This window comes from Microcaecilia unicolor, chromosome 7, assembly GCF_901765095.1.
Source record: "Microcaecilia unicolor chromosome 7, aMicUni1.1, whole genome shotgun sequence".
NCBI lineage: Eukaryota > Metazoa > Chordata > Amphibia > Gymnophiona > Siphonopidae > Microcaecilia > Microcaecilia unicolor.
The window spans coordinates 24,277,035-24,298,460 of record NC_044037.1 but is presented as its reverse complement, the minus strand read 5'-3'; the positions used below and the strand labels follow the sequence as shown (position 1 = coordinate 24,298,460).

At 42.4% G+C, this 21,426-nt stretch overlaps 1 protein-coding gene across 1 annotated transcript in view; it reads right to left on the bottom strand.

Annotated features, from left to right (window-relative positions):
- TENM1 (teneurin transmembrane protein 1) overlaps positions 1-18,240 on the bottom strand; it is a 696,753-nt gene extending 678,513 nt beyond the window's left edge. The window contains exon 1 of the mRNA XM_030210273.1: positions 18,024-18,240. Within this exon, the coding sequence (XP_030066133.1) occupies positions 18,024-18,240 (217 nt within the window). The remainder of the gene's footprint in view (positions 1-18,023) is intronic.
- Positions 18,241-21,426: the final 3,186 nt, after the last annotated feature.

Genomic DNA, 21,426 nt, shown 5'->3' with positions numbered 1-21,426 from the left:
TCCATTGAAGAGATGTCCAGTAATTTTTGAATCACTTTCCAGCTTATAATTGAAAAAAGAAAAACGCCTATATTGCGACCCAAATCGGGAGATAGACGTTTATCTCACAAAAACGAATAAAGCGGTATAATCGAAAGCCGAATTTGGACGTTTTCAACTGCACTCCGTCGCGGATGCGGACAAAGTTGATGGGGGCGTGTCAAAGGCGTGGTGAAGGCGGAACTGGGGCTTGGTTATCGGCCAATCAGAGATAGGCGCCTTTCGCCGATAATGGAAAAAAAATATGCGTTTTTAGCGAAAATTTAGGGCACTTTTCCTGGACCCTGTTTTTCCACGAATAGGGCCCCAAAAAGTGCCCTAAATGACCAGATGACCACTGGAGGGAGTCGGGGATGACCTCCCCTGATTCCCCCAGTGGTCACAAACCCCCTCCCACCACAAAAATATGCCGTTTCACAACTTTTTATGTTCACCCTCAAATGTCATACCCACCTCCCTGGCAGCAGTATGCAGGTCACTGGAGCAGTTATTAAGGGGTGCAGTGGACGTCAGGCAGGTAGACCCAGGCCCATCCCCCCCCCCCACCTGTTACACTTGTGCTGGTAAATGAAAGCCCTCCACACCGCCCCCCAAACCCACTATACCCACATGTAGGTGCCCCCCTTCACCCCTTAGGGCTATAGTAATGGTGTAGACTTGTGGGAGGTGGGTTTTGAGGGGGATTTGGGGGGCTCAACACCCAAGGGAAGGGTGCTATGCACCTGGGAGCTCTTTTACCTTTTTTTTTGTTTTTGTAAAAGTGCCCCCTAGGGTGCCCAGTTGGTGTCCTGGCATGTGAGGGGGACCAGTGCACTACGAATCCTGGCCCCTCCCTCGAACAAATGCCTTGGATTTATTCGTTTTTGAGCTGGGCGCTTTCATTTTCCATTATCGCTGAAAAACAAAAACGCCCAGCTCACACATTGTTGAATAAAACATGGACGTCTATTTTTTTCGAAAATACGGTTCGGTCCGCCCCTTCACAGACCCGTTCTCGGAGATAAACGCCCATGGAGATAGACATTTTCATTCGATTATGCCCCTCTCTGTCTCTTGAGGATGGTACTACATTCCGCCAACTGCGTGCAATGCACTTATTTGTTGCAAGAAGGCAAAAAAAAAAAAAGAATAAAATGTGCAGTCCTGTCCTTCCCACAAGTATTAAATAGGTTTAATAAAGAACACTCTGGAGAAATATCAAAAGCCTTCCTGGTTATGGTCATAATTAAATTACCCATATCTGACCCAGGGGCGTAGCCAGACGCCCAATTTTGGGTGGGCCTGGGCCCAAGATGGGTGGGCAGAAGAACTCTGCCTTGTCCAACAAGTGATTTGGTCTCTCCCTCGCTCGCCTGCATGCCATATTGTCTCTCAAATATCCCCCTCCCATGCATACCTTGAAAATAGCAGATTTTCACCGGCAGCGAGCAGCAGCTAATACACATGGCTCATGTTGGCCCCACAGCCTTCCCTCTGATTCAACTTCCTGTTTCCGCATAGGTGGGAATACATCAGAGGGAAGGCTGTGGGGCCAGTTCAAGCAGTGTGTATCAGTCGCTGCTCACTGCAGGCAAAGATCTGCTATTTACAAGGTATGGAGGAGGGACAGTTGTTGGGAGTTTTCGGCTAGTGGGGCTTGGGGATCCCTTGCCAGCCACATCATAGGTATGTTGCTACTGGGTGGGCCTGAGCCCAAAGTAGATGGGCCTGGGCCCACCCGGGCCCACCCTTGGCTACGCCACTGATCTGACCAAAGGGAGGATACATAATTGCAGCTCTACCACATATGAAAAAGGAGCCTTCATACCCACACCCTCTCTAGCACAGTTATGAAAATATCAATAAAATCCCTACTTAAACCATCTTACAGAAATGCATGAAAGTGTACAAGAATGCACTTTTAGTTGATTCTTTCAATCTGTGTGACTAAAGGTTTGTTTGTTTTTTCCACCCCTTGGAAGATACAGTCCCAGGCAATAGCCTAATCAAAATGTTAAGCTGATCTTGGCTTTCCTACACAAGATGTTGATGTACAAAGGAGATAACAAAAGAGAGGGAACAAAGTACAAACTAAAGTCCAAACAAAAAAAAAACAGCACCACGGGCCTTTAAAAATGGAACACAGTTCTTTAATGAATGAGCCTAGACAAAAAGACCCGACACGGGCCGTGTTTCGGTGACTAGCACCTGCGTCAGGGGTCACAGTGATGACGTGGAAAACTTGGGGAACAACTCGAATATATTCCTCTACAATATACAAAGCAACATTTGGATACAGAAAGTGAAAGTGCCTTGTTGCTTTCTAGCTTTTACTACATGAGAGGAATATATTCGAGTTATTCCCCAAGTTTTCCACGTCATCACTGTGACCCCTGACGTAGGTGCTGGTCACCGAAACATGGCCCGTGTCGGGTCTTTTTGTCAAGGCTCATTCATTAAAGAACTGCGTTCCATTTTTAAAGGCCCGTGGTGATGTACAAAGGAGAACAATAAAACAAAATTGTCTTGAATAAGAGAAATGCCACTGGTTGGTAAAAACATCCTTGTGGTGTGGACAGGAATAACTGGGCAATCTACCATCATCTACTATGTTACTGTGCTGTGTTAGAATGATAGAGTATCCTGATAGTGAGGTTGCAAAAGAGATTGTAGTAGATCGGGTATCTTTAAATAACAATAAAAATCAGACAAAAGATTGCCAATTAATACTGTCAAGTACTAAGCATGATGTACTTAGGAACAACAAACATAGTTTGAAATGTCTATATGCGAATGCCAGGAGCCTAAGAAATAAGATGGGGGAGTTAGAATATATTGCACTAAGTGAAAAATTAGATATAATAGGCATCTCTGAGACCTGGTGGAAGGAGGATAACCAGTGGGACACTGTCATACCGGGGTACAAATTATATCGTAGTGATAGGGTGAATCGGATTGGTGGAGGGGTAGCATTGTATATTAACGAGAGCCTTGAATCAAATAGATTGAAAATTCTGCAGGAAGCAAAACACTCCTTGGAATCACTGTGGATTGAAATTCCATGTGCAAAGGGGAAAAGGATAGTGATAGGAGTGTACTACCGTCCGCCTGGCCAGGACGAACAGACGGATGCGGAAATGTTAAAGGAAATCAGGGACGCAAACAAACTGGGCAACACAATAATAATGGGGGATTTCAATTACCCGCATATAGACTGGGGTAATGTAACATCTGTACACGCAAGGGACATAAGATTTCTTGATGAAATCAAGGACAGCTTCATGGAACAGCTAGTTCAGGAGCCGACAAGAGAAGGAAAAATACTAGACTTAGTCCTTAGTGGTGCTCATGATCTAGTGCAGGGGGGTAACGATACGAGGGCCGCTTGATAACAGTGATCATAATATGATCGGTTTTGATATTGGCATTGAAGGAAGTGAAACTAGGAAATCAAGTACGCTAGCGTTTAACTATAGAAAAGGTGATTACGACAAAATGAGAAAAATGGTGAAAAAAAGACTGAAAGGAGCAGCTCGCAGAGTAAAAAACTTGCATCAGGCGTGGATGCTGTTTAAAAACACCATCCTGGAGGTTCAGGACAAATATATTCCACGTATTAGAAAAAAGGGAAAAAAGACTAAACGTCAGCCGGCGTGGCTAAACAGTAAGATAAAGGAAATCATTAGAGCCAAAAAACAATCCTTCAGAAAGTGGAGAAGAGAACCAACTGAAAGTAACAGGATAGATCATAAGGAATGCCAAGCCAAATGCAAAGCGGAGATAAGGAGGGCAAAAAAGGACTTTGAGAAGAAATTAGCGTTGGAAGCAAAAATACATAGTAAAAACTTTTTTAGATACATTAAAAGCAGGAAACCGGCCAAAGAGTCGGTTGGGCCGCTGGACGAAAATGGTGTTAAAGGGGCGATCAAGGAGGACAAAGCCGTAGCGGAGAAATTAAATGAATTCTTTGCTTCGGTCTTCACCGAGGAGGATTTGGGGGGGACACCGGTGCCGGAAAGAATATTTGAAGCGGGGGAGTCGGAGAAACTAAACAAATTCTCTGTAACCTTGGAGGATGTAATGGGTCAGTTCAGCAAGCTGAAGAGTAGTAAATCACCGGGACCTGATGGTATTCATCCCAGAGTATTAATAGAACTAAAAAATGAACTTGCGGAGCTACTGTTAGAAATATGCAATCTGTCCCTAAAATCGAGTGTAATACCGGAAGACTGGAGGGTAGCCAATGTTACTCCGATTTTTAAGAAAGGTTCCAGAGGAGATCCGGGAAATTATAGACCGGTGAGTCTGACGTCGGTGCCGGGCAAGATGGTGGAGGCTATTATTAAGAATAAAATTGCAGAGCATATACAAAAACATGGACTGATGAGACAAAGTCAGCACGGATTTAGTGAAGGGAAGTCTTGCCTCACCAATCTAATGCATTTTTTTGAGGGGGTAAGCAAACATGTGGACAATGGGGAGCCGGTTGATATTGTATATCTGGATTTTCAGAAGGCGTTTGACAAAGTGCCGCACGAAAGACTCCTGAAGAAATTGCAGAGTCATGGAATCGGAGGTAGGGTATTATTATGGATTAAGAACTGGTTGAAAGATAGGAAGCAGAGAGTAGGATTGCGTGGCCAGTATTCTCAGTGGAGGAGGGTAGTTAGTGGGGTCCCGCAGGGGTCTGTGCTGGGTCCGTTGCTTTTTAATGTATTTATAAATGACCTAGAGATGGGAATAACTAGTGAGGTAATTAAATTCGCCGATGACACAAAATTATTCAGGGTCGTCAAGTCGCAGGAGGAATGTGAACGATTACAGGAGGACCTTGCGAGACTGGGAGAATGGGCGTGCAAGTGGCAGATGAAGTTCAATGTTGACAAGTGCAAAGTGATGCATGTGGGTAAGAGGAACCCGAATTATAGCTACGTCTTGCAAGGTTCCGCGTTAGGAGTTACGGATCAAGAAAGGGATCTGGGTGTCGTCGTCGATGATACGCTGAAACCTTCTGCTCAGTGTGCTGCTGCAGCTAGGAAAGCGAATAGAATGTTGGGTGTTATTAAGAAGGGTATGGAGTCCAGGTGTGCGGATGTTATAATGCCGTTGTATCGCTCCATGGTGCGACCGCACCTGGAGTATTGTGTTCAGTACTGGTCTCCGTATCTCAAAAAAGATATAGTAGAATTGGAAAAGGTACAGCGAAGGGCGACGAAAATGATAGTGGGGATGGGACGACTTTCCTATGAAGAGAGGCTGAGAAGGCTAGGGCTTTTCAGCTTGGAGAAGAGACGGCTGAGGGGAGATATGATAGAAGTGTATAAAATAATGAGTGGAATGGATCGGGTGGATGTGAAGCGACTGTTCACGCTATCCAAAAATACTAGGACTAGAGGGCATGAGTTGAAGCTACAGTGTGGTAAATTTAAAACGAATCGGAGAAAATTTTTCTTCACCCAACGTGTAATTAGACTCTGGAATTCATTGCCGGAGAACGTGGTACGGGCGGTTAGCTTGACGGAGTTTAAAAAGGGGTTAGATAGATTCCTAAAGGACAAGTCCATAGACCGCTATTAAATGGACTGGAAAAATTCCTCATTTTTAGGTATAACTTGTCTGGAATGTTTTTACGTTTGGGGAGCGTGCCAGGTGCCCTTGACCTGGATTGGCCACTGTCGGTGACAGGATGCTGGGCTAGATGGACCTTTGGTCTTTCCCAGTATGGCACTACTTATGTACTTATGTACTTATGTACAGCTGGTCTACCTAGAAACATCATTAAAATGCCTCCTGCTGAGGCAATCAACAATCTGCTGTTACTTTAGAAGGCAGGTTGAAAGTTAGATGAGCACTGTGGAAATATAGTTGAGAGAAAAGGGTCTGCACTATCTTAGATGGAAAAAAAATAATGAGGCCACAATAAGGAATGATTAAGTTCCTCCATTGTCACAAAAAGAATGAGTCTTTATGCTTTCAATGGGGCAAAGATACCTACTTTAAAAAGGCAATATAAGTACATGAAGCAAAGAGAAAGATAATGGTAAATACAGTAATAACCAATTCAGGTAATAATAATTCATTGTCTGAGATATGGTTGCTCTTTGTGAGGGTTTGTTTTTATAGGAATGATTTGAGGATTTTTCGGAATCTAGTATATTCATGTATATTTCATATTTTGGGTGGTAAGGAGTTCCACCATTTGGCTCCTAGGTAAGTGAAGTCTGCAGAGTGGACAGTTTTGTAGATCACTTTTTTGCAATTTGGGAGGTGTAGTCTGAGATAATTTCTTGCCTCATATTTAGTGTTTCTTTGAGGTAAGTTTATTAATGGTACCGTATAGTCTGGAGCTGTGCCATTTAGGATTCGAAAGATAAAGGTACATAATTTGAAGGTAATTCTCGCTTTGATGAGAAGCCAGTATAATTTGATTAATAAAGGGGAGGCACTTTCAAAACGAGAGATTTTATATATGAACCTTGCTGCAGTGTTTTGAGCTGTTTTGAGTTTTTATTTAGAAAAAAATTACTAATTATGGATTTTAGAAGTTAAAATGTGATTGAAAGGGACCTATGTGGTCTCGGAATTTCATGAACAACAATGTTTGGAGAAATCTTATTCTGGCCAATTAAATGTATCAGAACCTATTAATATTCCAAGGTGAAGCAAACAAAAGACTAGTGATGTGCTTAAATACATAAGAACATAAGAGTAGCCATACTGGGTCAGACCAATGGTCCCTCTAGCCCAGTATCCTGTTTTCCAAACAATGGCCAAGCCAGGTCACAAGTACCTGGCAGAAACCCAAATCGTGGCAACACTCCATACTACAAATCCCAGGGCAAGCAGTTGTTTCACATATCTGTCTCAATAGCAAACTATGGACTTTTCCTCCAGGAATTTGACCAACCTTTTTTAAACCCAGATACACTAACCGCTGTTACCATATCCTGCAGCAAAGAGTTCCAGAGCTTAACTATTCGTTGAGTGAAAAAAATATTTCCTCCTATTTGTTTTAAAAGTATTTCTACATAACTTCCTCAAGTGTCCCCTAGTCTTTGTACTTTTGGAACGAGTAAAAAAATCGATTTACTTCAGTAATACAGTAGTTTAATTTTAGGGCAAGTGTTGTTAGGAATTATTTCCTTAAGTATATATTTTTCCTGGATACCATATTTAGGGCTCTGTTTACTAAGGTGCATTCGTGGTTTTAGCATGCACGCGCTAACCATGTAGGCGCCTATAGGGATATTGTAGGCACATACATGTTTAACGCATGTACATGGTTTATGCGCGGTAAAAACATTAACACGCTTATAACACTGCTTAATAAACAGGGCCCTAAGTCAGTCATGCATTAGCGAGCTTCGGGAACTGGATACTCAATGCTGAAACCTGGATATTGCTCAGCATTGAATATCTGGATTTAACCGCCAGTGGTGGTCAGCAAAACGCTGATTGCCGCCGACTGAATATTGGGTGGCCAAAAATTAGATTGTGAGCCCTCTAGAGACAGGGAAATAACTACTGTACCTGAACGTAACTCACCTTGAGCTACTATTTAAAATGGTGTGAGCAAAAACTAAATAAACCAACCTCTTTTTGAACACCGCTGTTTTGGCTGCTTTGACTACATCCTCTGGCACCAGATTCCACAGCTTAATTATGCACTGGATGAAAAATATTAGCTATGTCCAAATCATAGCAGACATCACAGCATCTGAAGAATACAAATTGGAGCATAATCCTTAAAATAATCAACAATCTCTCTGTTCTTAATTAGGATCTCAGCTTCCTCAGTCTTGAAGCTTTGTAACCTCTCTGTATTTTTTTTTCTAGCCTTAGGAAAATGTACCAAAAGATATTCATTCTTATTTTCTACATAATGTCTGGCTCTTTGTAAGCACAGCGCTCTTCCTGCTTGCTGATTTAATAAAGAGATGCATTTAAATTTCAAGTTTTGTAATTAATGTGCTGCTTCTCTGGGGAATCAATCTGTCTCTGATTTTTCTACCTCAGTCTTTCTTTTCTTTTATTTCCTTTCATTATAGTTTATAAATACAGGCCTAATCATTGTTATCGCAGCAGCCAATATAATAACCACTGCGCTAGAATTAGTCTGTTTAAAAATATTCCTCAGTGGCCTTTAATACTTGGGGACTGACGGATTAACCCACTAAATTTCCCAAGTGCAACCTTGCAACCCATGGTAATAAACTAGTTAACAAAACTGCATATTGGATTATTGGATTATTGTGTATTGGAATATTGTATTGGAATATTGGAGTATAGTGTTCAGTTTTGGAGGCCGTATCTTGCGAAAGATGTAAAAAGACTGGAAGCGGTGCAAAGAAAAGCTACGGAAATGGTATGGGGTTTGCGTTGCAAATCGTACGAGGAGAGACTTGCCGACATGAACATGTATACCTTGGAAAAAAGGAGAAACAGGGGTCACATGATACAGACGTTCAAATATTTGAAAGATATTAATCCGCAAACAATCCTTTTCCGGAGGCAGGAAGGTGGTAGAACTAGAGGACATGAATTGAGGTTGAAGGGGGGCAGACTCAGGACTAATGTCAGGAAGTATATTTTCATGAAAAGGGTGGTAGATATGTGGAATGCCCTCCTACGGGAAGTGGTAGAGATGAAAACTGTACTGGAATTCAAACGTGCGTGGGACAATCACAAAGGAATCCTATCTAGAATGACAAAATTGACTGCCTTGAAGAATGCTAATATGGGTGCTTTCCAGAGAGTTTGGCACTCCTATTTGCTGTGCAGAGGTCTGGAATGGTGATTTCTGGCTTGACTTGATTATCTGGGTCACTTACTAGACATGAGAGTGGGATTACCTTTTTTACTGGTTGCTGCCTATTCTACTCTTTTCTATGTTTATTTACTGGGGAGGGGGTTTTGGCCATGGCATATATTGTGGACCTTTCTTGCTTACTATAGTGTTAAATATTTCCTGCTGATTTCTTCTGGTTCAATTTCAGTGTTTCTGCTGGACACTAATTTGCTTGTATTATTATATTGTTTATCAGTAAAAGGTAAGTAAAAAAAAAAAAAGAAAATATTAGAGAAGGAATAGAAAATAAATCAGAGCATTATGACGCCTCTGTATCACTCCATGGTGAGACCACACCATGAGCATTGTGTCCACTTCTGGAAAAGGTACAGAGAAGGTGACCAAAAATGATAAAGGACGTGGAAGGACACTCATATGAGGAAAAGCTAGAAAGGTTAGGGCTCTTCAGCTTCTTCAGTGGTTGAGGGGAGAGATATGATTGAGGTCTATAAAATCCTGAATGGAATGGAATAAGTATACAAGTGAATCGATGATTTACTTTTTCAAAATGTACAAAAGACTAGATGGCACTCCGTGAAGTTATATAGTAGTACATATTTAACAAAAAATATTTATCCTAACCTATAGTTAAGCTGTGGAACTCACTGCCAGATCACATGGAAAAGCAGTTAATGTAGTTAAGTGTAAAAAAGATTTGGGCAAATTCCTGGAGAAAAAGTCTATAAACTGTTATTAAAGTAAACCTGGGGAAAGCCACTGCTTATTCTTGGAATTAAGTAGCATGGAATCTTTGCACTATTTGGGACTCTGCTGGGTATTTGTAACCTGGAATGGCCACTGTTGGAAAGAGCATACTGGACTAGATGGACTCTTGGCCTGACTCCATAGAGCAACTCTTATGAGACATAAGGAATGAAAAATTGCAAGAAAGGGCAAATTTTGGAAATAGGGCGCTGAGGGATTAATCTGTATCTATGGCAAACTACTTGTGAGAATCAAACCTTCAGAGATAAGTACAATTATTTAATAAAATTCCTTAAAATTCACTGGAATATAAAAACAACTGTGTGAAACTTTTTTTTAAATCTCTCATATTTGCTTTTCAGTTAATATTTTGAGTGATGATTCTTTTACTCCCTTCTGCTGCCTCCACTTCTGTCATCTGTCTGATCAGATGCCGCCTTTATGACTCATCTCCTCTTTTATGACTATCACTTTGTAGGGATTATCATGTTGAGTCTGTTTTCTTATCTTTTCTCACACCTTGCCTTCCCATCTTCACCTGTCACTTAAAGTTATTCTAGGATTCATGGATTGATTCCATGCCTTTCTCCTCTGGTGGTGCTAATTTGAAGCTAACTCTGGATCTGGAGCATTTGTGTAGGAGTACGCATGGAAAAGAAAATCTATTCTGTTATTATAATGTTTCATTTCAGTTTAATGCTGTTTATTTCATTTTGTTTGCTCATGCATATTGTATATTTCATTCTAGCATGTTTTTTTAACAATGTATGCATCTTTTTTACAATGCCGGATTTCTCAAATAGTCTGTACTGAAATGTTTTAGAAGTGCACTGAAAAAAAAAGATATTTTTGGTCTAATCTCAGATGGTTAATGACACAAAGGGGTTAATTCTATAAAGTTCTGGCTAACATTCACATGCCTACTGTGTATACAAATGATTAGAATGGTATATACACACATATGTGTGCATGTAAATGCCCAAAAATCCACCTTAGTGCTATACTGTAAACACGTACATATCTTATATAGAACATGTTTTACAGCAAGACATGCACATATGCAGAGTCTAAGAAGAGCATGGGTGGAACTCACGTGCAGGGCTGCGGAGTCAGAGTCATGGAGTTGGAGTTGGAAGCAATTTTGGGTGGGATCGGAATTCGGAGTTGATGTTGGTAAAAATAAACTGACTTCGACTCCAGCTTCAAAATAAAAACATTATAACAAATGGAGGGGCATTTTCGATATGATGTCTAAGTCCGACTTTGGCCGTTTTGCACAAAACGTCCAAAAAGGTCATTTTTGAAAAAGAAAACAGTCTTTTTTTTTTTTTTCCAAAATACTGTTCTGAACAAGGTTTTGTGCTTTGAACATTTTGTTTTTTTGGTCCATTTTCGAAAAAAAGAAAAAAAAAACAAAAACAACTGAATAAGTGCAAAACGTAGGAAATCAAGGCATTGGGATGAAGGAGGAGCCATCATTTTTAGCAGACTGGTCCCCCAGTCATCCCAGGAGAGCAATGGGGCATCCTAAGGGGCACTTTCTGTGCAGTTCATAAAAATGTTCCCAAGTACACATCTCACCTTTGCTCACTTATCTTGTCCCCTGAGCCCTGCAAAACCCACCCAAAACCTACTGCCCTGTATACCACCACAAAAGCCCTTATGGGTGAAGGGAGCACCTATATGTGGGTACCATAGGGTTTTGATGACTTTGGGAGGTTTCCACCACAAGTGTGACAGATAGAGAGAGATAGGCCCCTCTCCATAGTGCACTGCAGCGACCACTACACTACTCCAAGGACCTGCATGCTACTCTAATAGACCTGGCTATAACATCCGAGGCTCTTATAGAGAATGGTAAGTCATATTTTTATGGCAGTTAGTTTCACGCTATGAAATTTAAGTATGAATTTTACAGAATAGGGAGTAGGACAGATGCACGCATAACTCCAAATTGCTGCCAATTAAAAGCTTGTTAATACCAATAATTGATTGTTGATACTTAATTGACTAATTAACTAATTTACGTGTGGATCTGGGATCCGTGCCCAAATTTGGGCAATGTATACAGAATGAGTGTAGAGGACAAGCCTATAATCTAGGTGCCCATATTTATGTGCCCCTTTCTCACTTAAATGTCCAGAATACTAGTACTTGCATGCATATGTGCAGACTGCATGAATTCCACAGGGCCCTTTTTTATGGCAGCTTGGTAAAAGGACCCCATAGTGCATAAATGTAAAGGAAGCTTACACAAGGGTAGAGCATGGGTGTGGCTCTCAATTATGGACATAACTTACATGTTCCGACCAGGGGCGTAGCCAGATCTTGCGGTGGGAGGAGCCAGTGCCCGAGGTGGGGGGGCACATTTTAATCTGCCACCCCACCGCTGCTCCCCTGCCTCCTCACCCCCCACTGCCTCGCCGCTCCCCCCACGTCACCGCTCCCCCCGCCGCCCTGCCACATCCCACAGCAGCAAATACCTTTGCTGCTGGGGGTCTCCAACCCCCCCTGCCAGCTGAAGCCTTCTCCAGTTCCGGTTTCCGGCATCGTCACATTTCCTGCCCTGCTCTCGGCAATGCGGCGGCACCAGAAACTGGTGCTGAACAAGGCTTCAGATAGCAGGGATTGGGGACCCCCGCCAGTATAACCATGGGCCTGGATGAATTTTTGGTGGGCTCAGGCCCTTGTGGCCCCACTTAACTATGCCACTGGTTCCTACTACATTTAGGTGCATGTACGTATGCCAGGTCTATGGCTGGTATTACTGTGGATGCTTAAAAATTAGGGGCGCTAGAAAGGAACCTGGGCACCCTTAAATTTAAGCAGGAAAGCTTACATTTAGGAGTCAAACCTAGGTGCCCTATTGTTGAAAAACAGTTCTAAGCGTGTAACGCTCTCCTCCTCCCTAAGAGCCCACTGGGTGTCTCTAGCATTAGCGAACACTTATTTTTAGCACGCACTAAAATGTTTGTGCGCCTATAGCGTGGCTTAGTAAACAGGGCCCTAGATTTGCCCCTGTTGGTAGGGAGCTTAGTGAAACTAGGTACATAAATTTAGGCACTCAGTGCTAGGACATTTTCAAGAAGTTAATTTAGGAGCCATCGTTCTGCTTATGCAGCAAGTTACTATATACATTAAGAGGGGCATAATCGAAAGGGACGCCCAAGTTTTTCTGAGGACGTTCTCGCAGGATGTCCCTGTGAAGGGGCGGGGAAACCTGTATTATCGAAACAAAATGGATGCCCATCTTTCATTTCGATAATATGGTCGGGGACGCCCAAATCTGGAAATTTAGGTCGACCTTAGAGATGGTCGTCCTTAGACTTGGTCGTTTCTGATTTTCGGCAATAATGGAAAAGGAGGATGCCCATCTCAGAAATGACCAAATGAAGCCCTTTGGTCGTGCGAGGAGCCAGCATTCGTTGTGCACTGGTCCCCCTGACATGCTAGGACACCAACCGGGCACCCTAGGGGGCACTGCAGTGGACTTCATAAAATGCTCCCAGGTACATAGCTCCCTTACCTTGTTTGCTGAGCCCCACAAAACCCACTACCCACAACTGTACACCACTACCATATCCCTTATGGGTGAAGGAGGGCACCTAGATATGGGTACAGTGGGTTTTGGAGGGCTCACATTTACCACCCCAAGTGTAACAGGTAGGGGGGATGGGCCTGGGTCTGCCTGTCTGAAGTGCACTGCACCCATTAAAACTGCTCCAGGGACCTGCGTACTGCTGCGATGGACCTGAGTATGACATCTGAGGCTGGCACAAAATATTTTCAAAAAAAATGTTTATGAGGGTGGGAGGGGGTTAATGACCACTGGGGGAGTAAGGGGAGGTGATCCCCGATTCCCTCCGGTGGTCATCTGGTCAGTTTGGGCACCTTTTCATGGCTTGGTCATAACAAAAAAAAGGACCAAGGACCAAGTGTTCATCAGGGGCGCCCTTTTTTTTCGATTATGGGTCGAGGACGCCCATGTGTTAAGCATGCCCCAGTCCTGCCTTCCCTACGCATCCGACATGCCCCCAGGAACTTTGGTCATCCCCGCGACAGAAAGCAGTTGGGGATGCCCAAAATCGGCTTTCGATTATACCGATTTGGGCAACCCTTTGAGAAGGATGACCATCTTGCGATTTGCGTCGAAAGATGGGCACCCTTCTCTTTCAAAAACAAAACTTTAAGTAATACAGCTTTACCTGTATTTACACGTACAGTCTAAAACCATAAAACACACTATCAAATTCCTTACAAAAAGATCAAATTATACTGTTCACATTATATCACATTCAGACTATTCACCAAGCAATACTGAGAATTTTAAACAGGCTGAGCATCCTCCTGAACCTGAAATATCCTCATTTTCATAAGGTCTGCCCTTTTAGGAAATAATCAATTGAAAATGCTTAACAAGGAAATTACCAAAAAGATTAGAATGGGGTCCTAAAGCAAACAAAGAGCATAAAACACCAATTCTGTAACTGGGTGCGTGCACTAATTGAGTGCTTAACTTGTGACTTAATTGGCATTTAACGTGCACCAATGAACTAAGCAACTATTCTATAAGACAGCAGTTCCCAAACTGTGTGCTACAGCACCGTGGTGTGCCTCAGTGAACTCTCAGGGGTGCGGTGGTGCATCGCTCCCTACTTTTCCCTCCCGCAGGTCCAGCATCTGCCGCTTCCTTCTCCTTTCCCCACCGCCGCTGCAGTGCTTACATTTTCAGGCCATCAGCGATTCACACAGGCACTGCAGGGACTTCCCCCTGCCATGTCTGGCCCTCGCAACAGGAAGTTGCATCAGAGAGGGCCGGGCGCGGCAGACTGGGAAGGCCTCGGAGTGCCTGTGTGAATTGCGGACGGCCTGAAAATGTAAGCTGCAAGCACTGCAGTGGTAGCAGGGGAAGGAGAAGGAAGCAGCAGCGAACCTGGACCTGCAGGAAAGAAGGTAGTGAGCAATGCTGGAATTTGAGGAAGGCAGAGGTGTGCTGGTGTGAGAGAAGGGGCTGCAGGGAAAGGGAGACCTATGTGGCGGGAGGGAGTGTGGAGACCCATGTGGCCGGAGGGCTGCGGAGACCCATGTGGCCAAGGTGTTGCTGCAAACTGAAAAAGAGTTTGGGAACCCCTGCTATAAGAAAACTCAAAAGTGCTAGAACTTGTAACTGCAAGGGAGCATACACATGGGTGGAGCGTAGGTGGGACATGGGTGTGTCTTCTACTTGTGCATCCACCTTATAGAATACTATAAGTTGCAACAGCCATAGACCTGGCATAACTGGGTGCACCTAATTGTAGGTGCATTGATACCAACTTACTAATATTATATAACAGAATCATGGCACCAAGGTGCCGTTATAGAATTGGCACTCACAATGCGGCATCGATGCGCATAACTTGATGTACCAAGTTATAGAATTGCCACGTATTATTGAATACATGAAACCAGATATATTGACAGAGGAAAAACATAGAAGCTAAAATACGAAGGCAGTACCTTTCTGAAAAGCAAACTATCGTCAACTCTATCAGATGGTCCAAACAAAATAAAACAAAGAGCAGGATTCTTTAAGTCATGAATGATTTACATCCACAAGTATTTACTTTGCCTCCACCATGACTTTTATTAACTACTGAATTCTTCCCTTTATACCTTATTCATTCTTTCTCAGATTGCGTTATGCCAAATTTAATTAGGATAATCAATCTCCTTTGAGTTTGTTATGCATTATCCGCTATGGCTATTGATGGCACTACACAAGCATTTACATATACTAGAATACTGGCTGGATAAAAATCAGCTCAATAATGTATTACTTGTGCACAATTAGCTTTCTAAATTTTGAAAATAAATAAATTATGAATGATGATACAGATTTATAAGTCAATCTTCAGCCAGCGGCAGTTAGCGTTTCTTTAAACATTGACCACCGCCAGCTAATTCAAACCTGGATATTCAGTGATGGGCTTTATCCAGGCATTGACACTGAATAACTGAGAAATCAGCGGTGCATGGAAGTCATGTGAGTAGGACCAATATTCATTGTTATACCCGCATAGCTAACTGGATAAAGTTAAGAATGCCTTTTGTGCTCCAGGGGCCCTTTTACTAAGTCGCATAGAGGGGCATAATCGAACGGCGCCGGCCATCTATTTGGCCGGTGCCGCGAAGAGCAGTCCCGAACCGTATTATCGAAAAAGATGGCCAGCCATCTTTCGTTTCGATAATACGGTTGGGGCCGGCCAAATGTCAGAGATGGCCGGGTTTGAGATGGCTGGCATCGGTTTTCGCCAATAATGGAAACCGATGCCGGCCATCTCAAACCCGGCCAAATCCAAGGCATTTGGTCATGGGAGGGGCCAGCATTTGTAGAGCACTGGTCCCCCTGACATGCCAGGACACCAACCGGGCACCCTAGGGGGCACTGCAGTGGACTTCAAAAATTGCTCCCAGGTGCATACCTCCCTTACCTTGTGTGCTGAGCCCCCCAAACCGCCCCAAAACCCACTACCCACAACTTTACACCACTACCATAGCCCTTATGGGTGAAGGGGGGCACCTACATGTGGGTACAGTGGGTTTTGGGGGGGTTTGGAGGGCTTCCATTTACCACCACAAGTGTAACAGATAGGAGGAGGATGGGCCTTGGTCCACCTGCCTGAAGTGCACTGCATCCAGAAAAAACTGCTCTATGGACCTGCATACTGCTGTCAGGGAGCTGGGTATGACATTTCAGGCTGGCATAGAGGCTGGCAAAAAAAATTTTTCTTTTTTGTTTTGGGTGGGAGGGAGTTGGTGACTACTGGGAGAGTAAGGGGAGGTCATCCCCGATTCCCTCCAGTGGTCAATTGGGGCACCTTTTTGAAGCTTGGTCCTGAAAAAAAGGGACTAAGTGAAATCGGCAAAATGCTCGTCGAGGCCAGCTTTCTTTTTTCCATTATCGGGCAAAGCCGGCCATCTTGTACCATGCCCCCATCCTGCCTTCGCTACCCTACTGACACGCCCCCTTGAAGTTTGGCCGGCTCCGCGACAGAAAGCAGTTGGCACCGGCCAAAATCGGCTTTCGATTATACCGATTTGGCCGGGTTCAGGAGATCGCCGGCCATCTCCCGATTTATGTCGGAAGATAGCCAGCGATCTCCTTTGAAAATAAGCTGGATAGGCATCTATGCGTGCCCAACTAACATCAATTTGGAGTTACCACGGTTACCGCGTGGCCCTTGCAGTAATTTCATTTTTGATGCGAATCCGCTACACACGCCAGGAAATAATATTTATTTCCTGGTGCACAGCAGAAACTGAGCGGTAATTGTTATTCTAGGCGTGTAGATGATTATCGCATGGTTAACGCATAAGACCCTACTGCTAAGTGAATGGTTGGCGGTAAGGTCTCAGAGTCAAAATGGACGCGTGCCAATTTTTATTCTGCCACACGTCCATTTTCGGCAAAAATAGAAAAGGCCTTTTTTTACAGGCGTGCTGAAAAATGGATCTGTGTGTGCCCAAAACATGCGCCTACACGAGTGCAGCCCTTTTTTCAGGGCACCTTAGTAAAAGGGACCCCCAGTTAGCTACCAATGGGCAACTGGCACCAGTACTTGTTTTAAAACTACCCTCTTAGTGCTCATTATTGCTTGAATATTGAACTCGAGTCTATTTCGGGCTAATGTGGGGTATAAATGTCATGAATGAATAAATAAATAAATAAATAAATAGTGCGTACTTTACCAGAAGTTGCAAGTACTCGCATAGATGATAAAGTATGCTAATCTACATGTATGCTTAAAAATCATAGGTATGGAGATACCTGCAAGATAAGCATGATTTCTGCCACGTATACCAGTATTTTAGAAAGACAGCAATGTGTCTTGTTTTAACACTACCCTCTGCACATACAGGACTGAATTCTATAAATGGCACAGAAAAATCAGCACAAACTAAAAAGCACAATAAGTTCTAATCTATAAATGGCGCTCAAAGTTAGGAGCTGTTTAGGGATTAGCGCTTATGCCGGGAACCCTGCCTACCTTTAGGTGCAAAAGTTTACACCAACTAAACCGTGGTGTATATCCTCACTTCAAAATTAGTTGTAGATCCCCCCTTGTTCTTTAACAGTATGCATAAATTTCAGGAACACCCCCAATCTGCCTATGACCATCCCATGGCCACACCCTCTTTTTGGAGCCATACAGATCCAGGTGCGTAAATGCATGCACTTAAATTTTAATTGATGACAATTAATAACTGATTGTTAGAGCCTAATGATCAGTGCTAATTGGCTTTTTATTCAATTAAACTGCACAGGCAAATTGAGCGCATGCCCAACTTTGCACACACAATTTTTAGCACCATTTATGGAATTTGGGGGATAAGTACCATTTCAATGTTGGTTCAATAATTCTTGCATAACCCTTTTCCTAGCTGGTAGAATAAAAATCAGAACACATACCTTGAGAGGGTTCCTCTATTGCCTTTCTCTTCCTGCTATGGCTGTTATAATTAAGCCTCAGCTCTTGGTTATATTCCTGTAAGGTTTCTCTTGAGTTAAAGGATTGTCTAGGGTTTTTCTCATCGTCACTGTCCTCTGAAGAACTTGTATAAGTTAGATCTACCTCATGCTTAACTTTTGACAGTGGTTGGTAGGGTTTACAGTCCATCTGCTCCATCTTTCACCAAATCAAGCCTCAGTCATGAGATGAAAGTTGCGAATAAAACAGTCCTAGAAAAAAGCATAACATTTCACATCAGACTTTGGAAATACAGTACTAAATGAGAAAAAGCCAGTTGCAGTAGGTTTCCATCAGTTTTTGCATTGACATATTTTTGTATCAATCTACTTATTAATGACCCACAATGCATTTGAAAAATGGAACAGAAAACCTACATATGCATGCTTTTTGTTTTGTTTTAACATAGGTCCTTATTGTAGAACCCTATTCTTGATATATACATGTAAAAACTTGTACACAGCAAAGACATTTAAACCTGATTTTTAGTGATGCATATCAGAAGTTTGTCTGTCTTGGATGGGGGCATGTTGTGGGATTGAAATCTAGATGTGTAGTCCCTGTTCCTTTTAGGGAATACATGTCTATGTCAGCCAAGATGTTGGAAATTAGACCTCCTCTTTAGCGCAATCTGCAGGAAAATGCCCTTTTACAGCGCCTAATTATGTACCACTCAATCAAATCTCACCCTCTCCAGAGGTCACAATCCTGACCATTAACCACCCCCCTACAGAATCCCTTTCTCAATCAGAACACTCTCCCAACACAACCCCCCTCCTAATCAGCAGCACTCCTTGACTACAACCCCCTCCTGCAAGCAACAAACTGTGATCATCACATCCTCCCCCCTTTGTGATTCCAATACCAGCAGTACAAGTGTAGGTTTGCTAAATTGCAGTCCTACATCATTTAAACCTGTAGGTTGCCATTTGATGACCTACATGTTCAGGTGTGGCCACAGCCTGGTCTAGGTACCTCTGCCTTCTACATGCATTTTTAAAATTAATTCATTTATTTATTTGCTGCATTTGTATCCCACATTTTCCCACCTATTTGCAGGCTCAATGTGGCTTACAATGATCCTTCATGGCATTTGCCACTCCAGAGTAGAAAGGTACAGTTGATATTAAACAGAGAACAGGATGACATAATAGATTATGTGACTAACATAGTGGATCGTCATTACAGAGTAAAAGAGACAACTGATATTACCTAAAGAATATTGATGGCCTGGTAGAATAAACAGATAGATTAATAGAACGTCATTTCAGAGTATAGATGCAATTTGTATACTACAGAGAATATAGATGATCTACAAGAACTAAGCAATAAGCATAGGGAGAAAACATTTTGGATATCAAGTAAGAGGTGATGTATTGCAGTTCCTATTGTAGGTCATTGTGGTATGCCTTGTTGAAGAGATAGGTCTTCAGTGATTTGCGAAAGTTGATTAGGTTGTAAATTATTTTCAAGTCCATTGGCAATGCATTCCACAGCTGCGTGCTCATATAGGAGAAGCTAGATGCATGTGCTAGTTTGTATTTTAGTCCTCTACAACTGGGGAAGTGAAGATTTAGGAATGTGCGTGCTGATCTTTTAGCATTTCTGGATGGCAAGTCAATAAGGTCTGTCATATAGGCTGGAGCATCTCCGTGGATGATTTTGTGAACCAGAGTACTGAGCTTAAATGTAATACGTTCTTTAAGTGCATATCTTTCCTAGAATGAGTCTTCCCCCATAACGTGTATCCTTGCTATCCTAGACATTTGTACCTGCTAGCATCTAAACATTTATTTCTCCTTCTATAGAACTCGTGTACGCATTTGCACCTAAATGCTGAAGATGCATGCACATCTTATAGATGTTTATGTTAAGCAGATAAGTGTGAGTCCCACTCACATTCCATCCAGACTTTGCATACATGCACACCTGTCTGGAAAATATGTGCTATACAAGATGTATATATATATATATATATATATATATATATATATATACGGAATAGTGCTTAGGTACTTACTTGGTATTTAGACATGTATGTGCACACATATGCACTTCTATGCCATCATTCTGAACATTTACATGCATAATAGGCATATAAATGTTAGTGCCTATTTGATAGAATTTCCTGCCATCTCTCTGGAGAAGGTCTTACAAGATCTAGCAGTAAATCCATCTATCCCAGAAGCTTTCCAGTTCTTCAAAGATTTAATAGCAGCCTCAACTTTCTCTACTCCAGTTGAAGTGTTTATTACTTCCTATCCAGATTCACAGAGAGATAAGTAGACCTGATCTAGATAATTATCTACTTTGTAACCAGGGACCGTGGGCTTCCTAGTGCATAGATCTTGATAAAACTGCACTAAACCATTCCCGGTTTCTTCTAACTCACTGACTAGTGTAAACTATCCATCCCTGACCTTAACTATAAAGTTCCTAAACCTCCTACCTTTTAATTTCTGAGCCAATAACCTCTCTGTCTTGTAGCCCAATTCAAAGAATCTTTGCTTAACTAATTTAAGCTTATATGACACCTCAGTCTTTAAGCAGTAATTCAGTTTCCCCCGTTCATGCAAGAATCATATTCACAACTCCTCACTTCGGGTATGCTCATGTAATGCTTCCAAAAATGCAACTGATTTATTCAGAACTTTTATATCGATTGCTCTCCTTGTTCCATCAGTCTTCATCTCAGTACTCCCTTCAAGATGTCTCAAGATATATCACCTCTCCATCATCATTTATTTCAATATATTCCCAAACATCTCATTGTAGGGCAAGACATATTTCCAGATCCTTGAAAAGACTTTCATTTAACTTCCAGCCATTACCATGTATTTGGTCAGTCAAACCACTGATAAATAAACAAAGAAGCATGGCCTGATCATGCACTGATAGCAGTCTTAGCCCTCTTGATCTTGACCACACCAACAGGTCCACTACTATGAGGTTAATTCTAGAATATAAGTCATGTGACTATCTCCATGCGTCTACTAACTGGTAGTGTCTCTCAAGATTATCTTCAAATAATGCCTAGGTTCCCCTAATCCTTTTGAGTTATTAACCCTGGAGTCTAAGGTTACATTCAAAACATCCCCTATTTTTATTCCCTCCTCAATAAAGAAGGTAACCTAGATGGAGATCTCCCTATAGTAGCAGCCTGGTGGCTATTCAGAGCATAAATGTTAATCGGAAAATAAGGGCTCCCATTTATCACTAATTTGACCATTAAATTTCAACCCTCACCCCATCTCTCATGGCATCATGTCCCTGCATATTTAAATGTTTGGCAAACACTATTACACCCTCTCGTTTCCTATACTCCTGTAGATTTAAAGTAAAAAA